This window comes from Vespa velutina, chromosome 3 (genome assembly GCF_912470025.1).
Source record: "Vespa velutina chromosome 3, iVesVel2.1, whole genome shotgun sequence".
NCBI classification, from domain to species: domain Eukaryota; kingdom Metazoa; phylum Arthropoda; class Insecta; order Hymenoptera; family Vespidae; genus Vespa; species Vespa velutina.
In genome coordinates, this window is record NC_062190.1 from 8,829,529 (window position 1) to 8,845,380 (window position 15,852).

General features: G+C 24.9%; 3 protein-coding genes across 13 annotated transcripts in view; 1 reads left to right on the top strand and 2 right to left on the bottom strand.

The window, feature by feature from the left end:
- LOC124947890 (ABC transporter G family member 23) overlaps positions 1 to 5,533 on the top strand; it is a 51,269-nt gene extending 45,736 nt beyond the window's left edge. For all 9 annotated transcript variants that reach the window (XM_047490648.1, XM_047490640.1, XM_047490645.1 and 6 more), the window contains 7 exons: positions 401 to 543; positions 833 to 1,040; positions 1,487 to 1,664; positions 2,115 to 2,301; positions 2,594 to 2,859; positions 4,010 to 4,096; positions 4,401 to 5,533. In XM_047490648.1, the coding sequence (XP_047346604.1) occupies positions 401 to 543; positions 833 to 1,040; positions 1,487 to 1,664; positions 2,115 to 2,301; positions 2,594 to 2,859; positions 4,010 to 4,096; positions 4,401 to 4,615 (1,284 nt within the window). In that variant the 3' untranslated portion in view covers positions 4,616 to 5,533. The remainder of the gene's footprint in view (positions 1 to 400; positions 544 to 832; positions 1,041 to 1,486; positions 1,665 to 2,114; positions 2,302 to 2,593; positions 2,860 to 4,009; positions 4,097 to 4,400) is intronic.
- Positions 5,534 to 6,354: 821 nt separating this feature from the next.
- LOC124947893 (retinol-binding protein pinta-like) lies at positions 6,355 to 9,893 on the bottom strand. Of its 2 annotated transcripts, none has more exons than XM_047490653.1 (6): positions 9,291 to 9,893; positions 8,816 to 8,921; positions 8,159 to 8,264; positions 7,459 to 7,828; positions 7,024 to 7,078; positions 6,355 to 6,950 (listed from the first exon to the last, which is right to left on the bottom strand). In XM_047490653.1, exons 1-6 carry the CDS (start codon positions 9,442 to 9,444, stop codon positions 6,800 to 6,802), a joined length of 942 nt encoding a protein of 313 aa, XP_047346609.1. In that variant the 5' UTR covers positions 9,445 to 9,893; the 3' UTR covers positions 6,355 to 6,799. The 2 variants fall into 2 exon arrangements, with proteins under 2 accessions (XP_047346609.1, XP_047346608.1); XM_047490652.1 differs by having other exon boundaries at positions 6,359 to 6,950; positions 8,762 to 8,921; positions 9,291 to 9,887.
- A 1,422-nt stretch (positions 9,894 to 11,315) lies between these two features.
- LOC124947538 (T-complex protein 11-like protein 1) lies at positions 11,316 to 14,886 on the bottom strand. 2 transcript variants are annotated; one of them, XM_047489829.1, is made up of 9 exons: positions 14,630 to 14,886; positions 13,968 to 14,080; positions 13,681 to 13,791; positions 13,265 to 13,556; positions 12,658 to 13,176; positions 12,409 to 12,593; positions 12,170 to 12,336; positions 11,760 to 12,082; positions 11,316 to 11,592 (listed from the first exon to the last, which is right to left on the bottom strand). In XM_047489829.1, exons 2-8 carry the CDS (start codon positions 13,976 to 13,978, stop codon positions 11,832 to 11,834), a joined length of 1,536 nt encoding a protein of 511 aa, XP_047345785.1. In that variant the 5' UTR covers positions 13,979 to 14,080; positions 14,630 to 14,886; the 3' UTR covers positions 11,316 to 11,592; positions 11,760 to 11,831. The 2 variants fall into 2 exon arrangements, with proteins under 2 accessions (XP_047345785.1, XP_047345784.1); XM_047489828.1 differs by having other exon boundaries at positions 13,968 to 14,106.
- Positions 14,887 to 15,852: the final 966 nt, after the last annotated feature.

Genomic DNA, 15,852 nt, shown 5'->3' on the forward strand with positions numbered 1-15,852 from the left:
CAATAATGTGTATAGAAGGATGTCCTTAAAAGATTCGACCCACATTTCGAAAGCGATCCATATTTCGAAAGGATCTCATAACTTTTTCAATGGTAACCAATGATTACCTCAATCAATTTAAGACGTAAATTTAAATACGATGATATTTATTACCCATATAATCTTTAAAGCGGTCGTTATTATTATTAAATTAAAAAAAAAAGGTAAATCTTTTTTTTTTTTTTTTTTTTATTCTCATTAAAAAGTTGTTCTATGTGATCCTTTCGTTATGCGTCTGAAGCATGAATCAAATCTTTTTTGAGATTCTCTCTCTCTCTCTTTCTCTCTCTCTCTCTCTCTCTCTCTCTGCGCGTGTATATATGTATTTTATATTAATATAAAACATTATTGATTTTGATAGCTCACGAACAAATCATTACACGGAAGTAAAGCAGACTCAACGCTGGAATGTAGTAATTTTACAGATTGTTACAATATTACTAGCGTAGGAAAAATAAGGGCCCTCTTGCAAAAGAATTTCTTACGTATGTGGAGAAATATCGGGTAAGTACGAAAGCCATATCGATTGTTCCATGAATATATATATATATATAATTTTTATATATATATATAAATAAAAAAAATATAAAAATGATATGCATAAAAGAGAAAAACAAAAAAAGAAAAGAAAAAAGAGAATTCTCTGTCAGAAGTGAATAAACAAAAAATAAATAAATAAAAATAATGAAATATCCGTTTTTATTTTTTTTATTTTCTTTTTATAATTTCTTTTTTATAATTTATTTTTGTTTTGTCCTTTTTTTTTTTTTTTTTTTTTTTTTTTACTATTCAGTGTTATGTTGTTCATCTTCGCATTGCCAGTCATGCAAGTGATACTTTTCTGTTTGGCAATTGGAAGGGATCCAATAGGTTTAAAATTGGCTATAGTTAACCACGAAGTTTTTTTCGAAAATATGACATGCCCTGTCTCGGAAGGCTGTGATTTCTCTTTACTGAGTTGTCGATATCTCAAATTTCTCAATAACGATACAATTATAAAGGTAAGGATTTTTATTTTAACAATACTGATTAACACAAACGTCGATATATAGAAAATTTCTATCCATTCTTGGATTATGGATTAGTATAATATTTAAGGTCACCGATTTCAAAAATGTTAAAAGTTTTTTTTTAATATATAGTCATAATTTTGAACGTGTTACTTCAAAAAGTGTCCCATAAATTCAGTTACATTTATTTGATCATCAATTATATTAATAAATATGACAAAACACATATTGTAAATCAGTATAATATGAATATTTTAATTTAAATAAATATTACATAAATTGATTTTTGCAATCAGTAACTTTCGATCGTATGGGATCGTATTTTTTTTTCTTCCTTTTTCTTGGGCTCTATAATAAGTGATTAACATAAAAAAATAAAGAGACAAAAAAATGAATAATGTAATTTTTAATATACTTTGTAAATTTATTTGACAAAGAATTATTATCCGGATCCTGAGGCAGCACAAGACGCTGTACGAAAAGGTGAGGCATGGGGGATGCTATATTTCACAGAAAATTTCACGGATGCTTTAGTCGCACGAATGGTACTTGGAAGGGATGCTGATGATGAAACTCTCGATCAAAGTGAGATCAGAGTTTGGTTAGATATGTCCAGTAAGTTTTCAATTATATCAATAATATCGTTATCAATGGTTTAACTCTTTGGGATTAGATGAATTAAAAACTATTCCCACCTTTTGCTTTGCTTTTTATGCTCAAAAAGTTGAAATTATTCATAGTCATTACAGTTCATTAATACAGTATTATTTAATTTTTTTTCTTTTTTTTTTTTTTTTGAAGTTTAATTTTATTTTTTTTATTTTTCTTTTTTTTTGTGCAACTTGGGTTTTCATTTTCTTTAAAATCGTATGCCTCAAAGAGTTAAATTAATTCACCTGAACAATGTTAATTATTGTACAAGTTAACTTTCATATATGTAAATAATTGGATAGGAAGAAAGAGGGTAAAAAACCATGAACGTGTTCTCTCAATTATTATTGTTCAATATTTCATTTCTAATTCTCAAATAATAATCCACGCATTATTTACAAAATTCTCTTGCAGATCAACAAGTTGGCCTAATGTTGATGAGGGATCTACAATATTCATATCGGGATTTCGCCAAAGATCTATTGATAGCGTGCAAAGAAAATTCAAAGTTGGCTGACGTTCCGATTCAATTCAAGGATCCGATCTATGGATCGAACGAGCCAAGTTTCACGGATTTCGTTGCACCCGGTGTTATACTAACGTGAGTTAAAATATTTTTAAGTAAATATTATCTTTTTCTATTGTTGTTGTTGTTGTTGTTGTCTTTTTTTTTCCTTTCTTTATTTAATTCTTTTTCTTTCGTTTAATTTTGCAATTATAAAAAAAAAAAAAAGAACCCGAAGACATATAGACGTCCGTTTATTACACACGTTGTAACATCTTGTACTTATATATATAAAAAAAAAAAAAAAAAATCTATTATTACTATTATTACTATCACTGGACTTTTTTTTTATTCTTGAATGAAATATGATTTATTTGTCGAAAAATAGCATCGTGTTTTTCCTGGCGGTTGCTTTAACCTCATCTGCATTGATCATCGAGAGAATGGAAGGATTGTTGGATAGAAGTTGGGTAGCAGGAGTAACACCCGGTGAAATACTTTTCTCCCACGTGGTAACCCAATTTGTCGTTATGTGCGGTCAAACGGCATTGGTATTAATATTCATGATATTAGTTTTCCGAGTCGAATGCAAAGGTGAAATAGGATGGGTGATTATATTGACGATACTTCAAGGTCTCTGTGGCATGTGCTTCGGTAAGATAAATTTTATTAATTTCTTTGATATTTTTTTTTTTTTTTAAGAAAAACAAATTTTAATAAATACATGAAACAAATCTCAACATCTTAATAGAACTTATTTTTTTTAGAATTTTCTTTTTATTTATATATAAATTGGAATATCGATTTACGATTCAATTTTACAAAAAAGAAAAAAAAAAAAAAAAAAGAGAAAAGAAATCTTGCACTATACATATTAATTCATAGATACTTCGCAAATACGTAATTTTTAATATTTTTTTTTTTTTTTGTCAAATACGAAAAGACAGAGAAAAAATTCTTAACATTTATTCCCTTCTCAAATGATTTACAGAAATCATACAGTCAGTCGTGATTATCAGCATATATATAAATTTACGTAGATTTCGCATTCATTGCGGATTAACAAATCCATTTAATGTTTGCTTGCTAACTCGCTATTTCTTAATTCGGACGAGCTCATAAAACTATCCCATTAGAAATGTTTTTCAATGCTTTCTGACGTGTAATACGCCATAATTACGCAATACATTCACACAGGATGCAGGTTCCATTACGCAAAAACTAGATCTGATAGGCGAAACATTGTACACGCATATATGTATCTATATATGCATATATATATATATATATGCATATATATATATATATATATATATATATATATATATCTAGGCGAGAAATCTTCCTTGCGTAAAAGCTACCTTAAATTATACAAGCTCTCTAATTAAGGATTTACACGTAACAATAACATAATATAGCTCGCTCGAAAACACATAGTTAACCTGATTAAGTTAACCCTCTATAATATTGCATAACTTTGAAGTCACATACATAACTATGTATATATATATATATATGTGTATATATATATATATATGTGTATGTATGCTATATTATATTACCTCTATTTTTTTCAATCTTATTTCATTTTGTCATTATAATAATTATTTGTCACTTTATTAATTTGTCGTATATGAATTTTTTAATATTTTCTTTTTTCTTTTTTTCAATTAAAAAAGATTATAAAACAAATAAGTAAATAAATAAATAAATAAATAAATAATAAAAAAAAAATCTTTCATGCTTTCAAAAATCAATCAATAGTCATAGATCAATGTATTAATCTTCTTTCTTATTTTAATAGGATTCGTAATTTCGGCAATTTGCGAGCTCGAAAGAAACGCCATCCAATTGGCCCTGGGTAGTTTCTATCCCACACTTCTTCTCAGTGGTATGTAATTGTTTTAAGAAACTTTGTTTTTTGAAAAAATCAATTCTCATTAAAATCTATCTTAATTGATATAAATATTTTATTTGATCTCAGACGTTTATTTTCAATTCTTTTCATAAAAAAAAAAAAATTATAAAATATATATAATTACTTCTCTTTTTCTCTCTCTCTCTCTTCCTCTCCCTTTGTGTGTGTATGTTTATGTATGTTTACATACATACATACGTATGTATAATCGTGGATAGTATGTAATACTGGATTATTAATATTGTCAATTGATTTATTTTTTAATTATTAATTTCAGGTGTGATATGGCCCATAGAGGGTATGCCAACAGTTTTACGATATGTCTCGCAAGGTTTACCCTTGACGATGGCAACTACGGCACTTCGTTCTATGCTGACTCGTGGTTGGAGTATATCAGAGCCAGATGTGTACAATGGTTTTATATCTACTATCATTTGGATCGTAGTGTTCCTCACAATAAGCATGTTGGTCCTTAAGTTCAAGCATAAATAGAAAGAAAGAAAGAAAGAGAGAGAGAGAGAGAGAGAGAGAGAGAGAGAACGGTTACGTTATAATGATAGAACAAATTTTAGGATAAGAGTGAAAGGTGGAGGGGGACAAGGTTGAAGAGAAAGATGAAAAAATATTTTTTATTGTAAATTAAAAATTAACTTCGTTCATATTCTTGTAACTGTATCGAGGCGATTAAGAATGAGGGAAAATGAAGAAAAGTAATAGGGAAGATCGAAGAAAAAACAAATGATAGTATGAATGATAAAGTTTTTTTTTTCTATTTTCTCTCTTTCTCTCTCTCTCTCTGTCTCTTTCTGTTCCCCCCCCCCTCTCTCTCTTTCCTTCTCCCTCTCCGACTCTTTCGTAAATCATCACTCCGAAATGTGATGATTAATGCGCATATGTGTATATATGTGTTGCCAAAATGATTTTAAGTTTGATATGATTGCGTGTATGTATGCGTGTGTGTCTGTGTGTACTCTTAAATAATAAAAAAAACGTGTACGTGTACGTGTGCGTACGTCTGTGCATGTGTCTACTCTTGTGTGCGTGTATTTGTATTATTTTTGGATAAATTCACTTAGGGATTTATTTTTTACTTATTAACGTTTCTACATATTATATATATATATGTGTGTGTGTATGTGTGTATATGTACGTTTGTATGCTTATATATATATTTCTTTTTTCAATTTGTTTTTAGTCATATCTTATATACATTCTCAGAGTATAATTAATGCATCTACGTTTACGGATGCCCCGGTAAACTTGTTCGCAAGAATAGAAGAAAAATAGATTATAAGTAAAACGGAAAAAAAAAAAAACAAACCAAAAAAGAACAAAAAAAGAAGACAAGAACAAAAATTTAGTTGAATATGTTGATCATAGAGATTATTATTATTATTATTATTATTATTATTACTATTATTATAATTATTATAATTGGTTAGCTGATGATACATGATTTTACTTGCCCATGACTCTGAATATGTTTACGTGTGTATGTTTCTTTTCTTTTCTATTCTATTCTATACTCTTATATTTTTGTTTCTTTTTTCTTTTTTCCTTTTTTTTTTTTCTATTATTTTTGTTTTGTTATTTAGCCCATAATCGATGTGTCATGTGAAACGATACGTAAAATGCAACGAAAGAGACTTTTCCATTTTTTTTTTCTTTTTTCTTTCTTTTTCTTTTTTTATTTCTTTTTCTTTTTTGTATGTATGTATGCGTATATATGTATGTATGTATGTATATCTTAATCATTTAAGGGGTATAAGCGAAAAAAATGTTTCGTTTATTAGATATTTTTATTTGCAGTTTCATCGATTGAATTTCCGTGAAAATAAAATGAATTTGTCAACATTGAAAATTATACATACGTATATATATATATATATATATATATATATATATATATATATATATGTATGTTATGTATATATATGACTATGTGTGAAAGTTTTTATATTATCAATATACAATGAAATATTTGAAACACATATTATCATTTGTATATCGTGGCCCGATACCGTCAGTAACACATCTTTAAATATAAAAATGCGAATAAAACTGTTAATACTGTATTTTTCTTTTCTTTTTTTCTTCTTTATAAAACATTTCATTTATTTCCTTAGCTTTGATTTTTAGATAGTAATAATAGTAATAGTATAAAAAGTAAAATCACGGATAACCTGTAGAAATTTCCGCATATGTATATATATATATATATATATATATATATATATATATATATATATATATCGATCTAATGGCTGCTTAAATACACAATTAGAAAGAATTAATATAAAGTTTGTACAATTAGCAAATACTTTTCAATTAATATATTTATACGGTACGAATGAAAGGCAATGAACAGCCTTATTTAAAGATCATAATATGATTAATATTATATAGTATTATATTATTTACATTATAATATTTTATATTATACATCTCTCCTATGAATAATCTGAATAATATGTATAAAAAATAAAAATATTACGGTTACAGACTGATTCAAAAGTTCTTAGATTATTCGAAAAATCAATTAGTCTTTATTGAGAATTTTTAAGATAATTTTTATTTCTTCGAATAATAAAACAACAATCCTAATTATAATTATGAAAACTTTAGAAGAAAAAAAGTAATTGATATTTAAATTTATCTAAGAACTCTTAATCCGACTTAGAAACTTTCAGTACCCTTTGTACATTCTATGCTAAAACTATATTGTTTTTTTACAAATGTCTCCGAAACGATTATAATACCAGATTCATATGCAGAATTTCTAAACTTTACCAATATATGTGCATAATATATAAATATATAAATATAAATATATAAATATATATATATATATATATATATATATATTTATATTTATATATTATTTAATTTTTACTTTATAACATTCTTCCACAGCAAACCACGCTCGATTTTCTTCCACTTTACATTTCCAATAATCTGCAAATATATAAAATACGTAATAACAAATTAAGAAAAAAAAAAAAAAAAAAAACGAAAACATATTTCAGTATATAAAGACAAAAAAAAGTAGTTCAATGAGCAATAACATTTTAATTAGATGTAATTATAGATTTTTAATTATATTAATTTTTAATACGTATTTCTTCCAAATTAATCTCTCAATTCAGTATCTTGTTTTCTTTTTTTTCTTTTTTTCTATAATTAGATTTAATTATTTTAATTATTCATTTGAATTTATTTTAATTATCGTCATTCAAATATAATAATATATAATGAAGAAAAAGGTAGTGAAAGTTGGGAAATTTGATTAAAAAAAGAAACAAAAAAATTTTACCTTTTAAAATTTTGAAATTTACCTTTTAAATCGTTTATAGATCCGTCGGTACCACCATACTCAACCGGCAATATATCACGTTGAACTATATCGAGAAAAGTTTTCTTTCCGTACGTATGCACGTGCACTCTTCGTTTCAATTTATCGACCATAAAACTTTTGAAGACATTTAAAACGACATTTACATAAATCGGTGAATTTATAAACTCTAACGCCTGTATTCTTAAAGGATAACAACCTTGCCAAGCGTGTACCAACTTTTTAATGACGCTCGGTGAAAATTGAAGCGCGTGACCGAAAGATATACCTGCTAAATCCAAAATGGCTATTATACCATGCAACGAAGCAGATTCGTTTTCTCTTATTGCGATATCCAACGTCATCAAAGAAGCCTAAAACAGTATAAAAAAAAAAAAGTATAAAAAATAAAAAAAAAAATAGTATTTTATATAATTTTTATTAAATAATAAATTATTATTGTTTTATAATAAATTATTTAAAAAAAAATATTTCAATAATATCCTAAAATAAAATGTTAATAATAAAATAAGATTGAAAAATATTTAAAAAAAATAATGCATGACGCTATATTACATAGCCTTAACTTACTTGGAATTTTTTTTTTTTTTTTTTTTTTTTTTTCTTCAAATTCGTCAATAAGAAGTGAAATTAAATTGACTAATTTTCAAATTACACATTAGAAAATGCGATATTAATTTTACCTTTAGCATATCCGCTTGTTTATGCTTATTAGGATCATGCGCGGCGATTCGTATTAAAACCACCATTCTCCCTTTATTATCTAATTTCCTCATTGGTAAAAATACACTATAGAAAGTAAATTATTATATAATATTTATAATATTTAATTATTATATATATATATCATATAAAAAAAAATAAAATACGTGATCAATGTAAATATACATATAATTATCAATATTAAATTTAATATAAAATTATTAGAATTGCCTTATTGTTATATTGAATATAATATATAAATAGAGTATATAATCGTTTTAAGTACAGGATGTCCCAAAAATCCTTAAATGGAGCAAAAAAATTCCTAACCGATGTAAAAACTCTATTAATCTTTTTTTCGAGACAATTTAGGATAATTCTTTTTTTTTTGTTTTTATCTTTTTTCTTCAAATTTTAAAATTACAAGCCTCTAATTGCAAATCCGAAAAGTCTTGAAAATAATTCAAATAATTAATTTTTTAAAATCATTTAGGAATTTCTGTCACCCCAATCTAGGAACTTTCATCAACCACGGCCAATCCTATATATATATATATATATATAGTATGATTAGATAGAATTACCCTAATTCAAACATATCCTGTAATTCGACCAGAAATGGATCTTTATTTGCATACCATTCTGGAGTGTTAGCTCTTTGTTCATGATAATTCCAAAATTTATATTTCGTTGTTTCAATATTAAATTTGCAAGCCCTTAAAAAACGTAGAATAAAGAAGTCGTCTGTAACAAGTAAAAAAAAAAAAAAAGAAGAGAAAAGAAAAAAAAAACGAAAAGAAATAAAAGAATAAAATAAAAAGCGATTTTATAAAATATAGATAGATATAAATAAATATTAAAATATATAAAGTATATTATAAATAATTATTACATACATATATGGTATAATTTAAAAATTTTTGAAATTTTCTAATTAAATATTTAATTTTTCATTAAAATATATGAAAACATAAATTTTTATAAAAAACAGGAGAATATAAATAATATAATGAAGCAACATTTTTCAATAGAAATAATATAAGTAAATAGAAATGATAAATGTTGTAAAAAAAAAAAAAAGAAAAACAAATTAAACGATTTATACTCGCTTACCTGTGCAAGCGTGTAGATCATCATTTTTTAAAATCCATTCGCGTATTTCTTCGATCTTCTGCGATCTATTGTCATCTGTCTCATTTAAATTTGCCGCTGCGTAATCTTTTTCCTTTTGAGATAATTGACAAACATAAACTTTTGACTCTGTCATTCTGTATAAATAGTAAATATAAATACAACTGTTCTTTGCGTATCCGTTATCTTCCTCCAAATTAAAAACTATCTTATCTTCGATTACGTCAACCTTTAATTTTATTTAAAAAAAATTGTCACTCCTTTTTTAAATTATCTGCCATTTGTATACAAAGATCGAAACGATTTTATTTAGAGAAAATCGTCTCAACTAAAAATGATCTACGAGAGAACTGAATAGATATAGGAACAGAATAAATCTAATAATGATCTACTGCGCCATCTGACGTAAAGATAGCGCGTATTATGATTACAATGAATAAACAGAGACAAACGTACATTCTTAATCTTATAAAAATAATTTTTTTTTCACTATCTCATTAATTATCACTTATCGAACAATATTTTTTTTTCTCTTTTTTTATTCTACCTACGTAATTACATGACTGCGACAAGTTTGCATTTAAATAGAGAAAAAAAATAAACAAACGACCTTCAGAAATCCCTATTCAATTGACATTAACAGCACTCACAATGTTTAGATAAATTGACGAGACTATTCTTTTTAACATGGAAGATAAAGAAAATAATGTATGTCATTGCTAGTTAACAAATTATATGACATTATTTAATAATGAATAAAACATATATAACGAAAAAAAAAGAAACAATTCTTGTAACTTATATCTTAATTTCTTGCATTTTATAATTTTCTACGAAATAAAATTAGTTGAGGGTAGAATCATTTTATTTAAAAAAAAATGCACTTGTAATAGATCCATCTTAAAAAGTACAGATATAAAAAAAAAAATTATATGTAATAATTTATTTCAAATATTCCTCTCAATACAAATTCAATAAAATCTTACAAATGATCTTTAAAATCTTTTAGAATCGTATTGTTTTATATACTGATCTCTTAGGAATATTAAACATAACGACATCTATAAATAATTAGATTAATTCAGTACTGTACTACATTGTTCTACAATATCTTTGTTTCTACTATAAACAATAAACTACTACTCGTATGAATAACAAAAATATTATATTAATCTATCGTACAAATGTTAAACAGTCATATGTTTATAGGTTATTGTTAATTTATAAAATGTATCATATTTATTAATGTTTAATGCAAAAATACGTAATATTTGTGATAAGATTAAAAAATTGTTCTCTTCATTGTTTTTAACTCTATAACTGGAAAGCACTATGGTAGCATTAAAAAAAAAAAACAGAAGTATAATAAAATGTGTATATATATATATATATATATATATATATATATATATATATATATATATATGCAGTTTTAGTAATTGAATAATAAAGACGTTATTATAATTTAAATGAAAACAACATTTCAAAAATATGAATTCATCATTTTCCTTTCAATGATACTGGAAATTACATTGTATCATATTTTACATATTGATTACATATGACTTTACATATTGATTTACCGTATTTATATTTTTTCTTTGAATTATTAATTTGCCAATGGTCGTACGTACAGTTGTAAATATACCCGCACATATTATAGTTTTTTTCTTAATACTGATCTGTTAAAACAAATGCATATTTATGTTACAAAGTATTTAAAAGGAACCGTCTGAAACATAAGAAAAAATGTTTTCTGAATAGAAGTTGAATGAACAGAAAGATAAAAGATATTCGATTATTATGCAGAGATAAATCTATTCTATACATATATAAATGTAAATTATATTTTTTAATGGAATGGAAAAATTTATTTTCTGATTAATAATAAAACTCCATAGATATAGAAAATTCTATACGAATATAAACGCATATACACATATGTACGCGTACGTATTTATTTATATATATATATATATATATATATATATATATATATATATATATATATATGATACATAGATTCATATAATACGTACAACTTTATCCTCTATAGCAATCTTTATATAAATATTATTGCAAAGAGATCTTTTTGCAAGACATCAAATATAAAGAAGTATTATTTTATATTCATTGTTATATAAATCCTTATAAAACATATGAATATATTATTGAAGTATTTGAAATTAATAAAAGTACAAAAAAATAATAAGTAATAGTAGTAATAGGTCCCTATGCATATGATATTGCCATGATTGTGTTATCCTCTATATATTAAATCATTCTGAAAAAAAAAAAACAAATTATTTCTTAGATTAGTTTAGTATCGACATATACTTATTTTATATGCTCAAATTACAATAATCCATTTATATTGGTTTTTAATAATTCAATATGTATTAATATGTATGTTAAAAACCATTTAGTTTATGAAATATAAATTATACATACTTAGTATTTAGTTGTAAAACTATTCCCAGATTTTTGAATGTTTCATAATATAAAACCATATAAATTCTCATTTTATGCATCAATTGAATTTTCTTCCGCTTCCTTCTTTACCACATCATTATTATATGTAGATGAAAGTACATTACTGACAATTTCTTGATAATATTCCCCAAACACACTTCTATTATGAGAAACGAGTATTAAAAATTGTGCTGCTATTGCTGTTAATTCTTCTTGTAGAGATGAAAGACCAAGTGGTACTTGCTGAGGAATAGCGCTCTGAGATTGTATAATTCTTTGCAAAAATTGTCTAATTCTCAAATCTATTAAAATATATATTTGGAAACAATTAATAATTTATTAAATTACAAAAGAATATATTATTGGATGAAACATTTCATTATGCTTACTGACGAGACTTCTAATCTTATGATCTGGTTTAATCAAATCTGTTATTTGTCCCTCCAATGATGTTTCTAAATCAGTTGATAAATTTCCAGCACCAATTTCTTCTAATGTTGTCCTAAGATCTTTTATCACTTGCAAAACAATGTTTGGCATTACCTTTTCTAAATCCCTATACATGAAACATGCACATATACACATATAAAATGATATATTATATATGAAAAGGTATCTTAAAACTTACTTATTTGAATGTACAGAATCTAATAACACTGTTAAATCCTCTTTTACACTAATTTTAAACTTAGCCACACCTTGTATCGATGGACCAACTGTATTATTTGTTAACAATAATATAGAACCAATTATACTCAATCTGCTGGTCTTGTCACGTAATTCTACCAATCTACCTTGATCAAGCATCAAAGTCTGCAAAAGATATTATATTGAAGAATTTAGTTGCAATGTTTATTATATATATGTATATTCATACTTCTGCATCTGGATTAAAATCCCATTCCAAAAGATCAAGGTAGGCTTCGGTTAAGAGACGATGCGTTATTTGTCTCACTGAATTATCATGATTAGAAGCACTTGCAATTTCTTCCTCATTAAGATTTTTCAACAACCATTTTTTAGTATAATGCAAACCATCTGTATTAATTTTTAAAAACTCTGCGAACTTAGCCTTTTCATATTCAATACTCGAGGCAACAATACTTGGTCTCATCATAGTTATAGTAAAGTTTGCTAAATCCAATCTCATCAATTGTAAAGCTTCCATTATACCTTTAAATGTTTCAATAACATTTTCTTTTTCTTTCAATTCTTGTATTTTTTCATCTCTAACCGGTGCACAAACTTTGCCCATAATAGAAATAATGTAATTTGCATAATGGCGAAAATCTAATACACCTTTTTCCGCTTGCTGTTGAATCAAATCAATGTCAAGAACTTCTTTGATATTCTCTTTAATTTTTGAATGATGTGATAACACAAGTTCATCCAGTGTCTAAACAAAAAAAAAAAAGAAATAAAAACTTGATATCAGATTACATATGTTGTAAAAATATGATGTAATAAACTTCTAATTTAATTACGTCTTTAATTTCTTTCAATAAAATGAAAGCCTGTGTATAAATCGGCGGATCTTCATCCAATTGTTCTGCCAATAAATTCCAAAAGGCCTTGTGCATTATTTCTTTAACTTTTCTATGAAAAGTACCATCATCTGGTTCCAATTTTTGTAATTGAAAATTTTTATCCACCGCAATTTCATGTGCCAAAGCCATATTAGTCATTCCATTTGCAGCTCTTATAATTTCTTCGTGAGACACAAATTTTGGTGGAGACGCTCCAGTCCATCCGCTCATCATATTCTGTATACCTTGTCTATTTTATAACGTTAATAAAAGAAAATTCAATATATAAAAAAAATATATATATATATATTTAATGCAATTCACTAAAATATTCATATCTCTCTATTAAAATACATATATAGAAAATATCTTACTGTTTTGCATGTTTATCATCTTCTATTTGACGAGATGAAGTTGGACATTCGATAGGAATATTAAGCTTATCAATATTAGACTTTGCCTCGTCACTTTTTGTCTTTTCATCTCTATAAATCAAAATATTATAATAATCAATATTATATTAATGTAATATAAAACGTAAAAATTTGTTAATGAAATTATTAAATCTTTTCTAAAAGAGCATCTATGCCTTATTTCTGTATCTTAATAAAATGATTTGATTTATTTGTTAGATACAATAAAGAAATTTTATAAAACATACTTGTCAGACATGATGACTAGAATGAATAACTTTTATTCCTATGTTTATATAAAATTCACTTGCTATGACATGATCTGCTCTTAAAAGCAGCTGCTAGTTGACTGTTTTGGCTCCTGAAGAGAAGGAGGTCAAATACTGTCTATAAAAAGAACATCTATAATGCTGTAACTGCCTGTAAATACTTTCAAGATTTCTTTTGTTAATCTTTATCAAATCCTTGATCAACTTTTATTCAATTAATCTTTTTCATGTGATAGTATAAAAAAAAAAAAAAAAAGAGTTAGATAATAAATATTATTATATATAAATATGCATTTACTCTTTGTTTTCTATAGCTAAAACATTACAATTATTTCCATGTAAATAAAAAATATGACAAAATCAACTTTAAAAATTAATAATCGACATCTTTGTACACTCGTATTTTTTTATACAAACATTTTATATACATTTTATTTGGCAGATCAATTTGTATAAATATTTTATATATTTACAAAAATAAGAAACAAAGAACTAACCCTAATATTACAATATCAATAAATTATTATTGTTATTATTAACAAAAAAGTATCGTTGATAAAATGTCATTCTTTTAAGATAAAATTTTTTTGTTTTCCAAAGAAGAAAAAAAAAATATATATATATGTATCTGTAAAAATTACCTCTTTTGTATATACGATTCACAAAAATATTGAGCTGTTCCTCTTTTCTAATATTGACAAGTAGACTAACACTTGAAATTTTTTAACAAAAATTTGTAATATATGTATACATGATTTGTATATGTATATGTATATATATATATAATATATATATATATATATATATATATATATATGTATGTGTGTATCTATAAATCGAAAGTAATCACTATATGAGAATTTAATCACAACAGGAACAGCTGTATTTACAAATACGATTTATACAACTTTGGTAAGATTGACGTTGATAAGAATGAAGTTCGTCAAAAGTTAATAATCTTCAAAAGCGCACTCTATAATTGTTTACCGCTGAAATTTTTGAAAATTACGAAGGACAATTAAAATGTTAAAATAGTATCCATTAAAAAATTATACAGAACTTAATATTTGCTTATTTTTTAAATAGTCAGAAAAAAGAAGAAAAAAAAACAAAAAAGAAAAAAGAGAACAGATTTAAGAAATGACACATATTAAAACAATTTAAAAATATCAAAGTGGACAGACGACATTGATTCGCTGTAAAAGGAATGCTGATTCATATATTGGCTACCTTAAGGACACCTGTGAAGGTCATACGAATTTCACGTAAATCCGTATGCTTCTTTGTTCTCTATTATACCGACAAAAGACAGAAGAAAAAACAAGTATATTCCCAAGGTTAAAGTTTAATAACCCTTAATTGTTCTTGTCAAATAATATAATTGATATTTTATTATTGTTTTATGATGATAAAAAAATATCTTTAATGAAAAAAAAAAAAAAAAATAATAAATGAATAAATAAATAAAATAAAATAAAATTCGTTGGTAAATAATTAAATTTCTTAAAGCTTTCATTTATCTGTTTTTGATCAAAATAAAATTAATGGAAAAAATAAAATTGTTATAACAATTGCGCTCGTATATATATATATATATATATATATACGCGTCAATTAATCAAATCTCGCAATAATTTCATTTATTAAATATTAACAGGATACATATAATTTTATTAAATTATAATTTATATTTATATTTATAATTTATTTATAATTTTAATTTATAATAAAGATCGATAAAGGCCATTACGCATGTGTGAATTTAATTTGAAACAATCGATATTCCGTAGATATTTATCGCATATACGTGTATATATATATATATCTATATGCGTATATCGCGATCGTCACCATGAAAGTATAT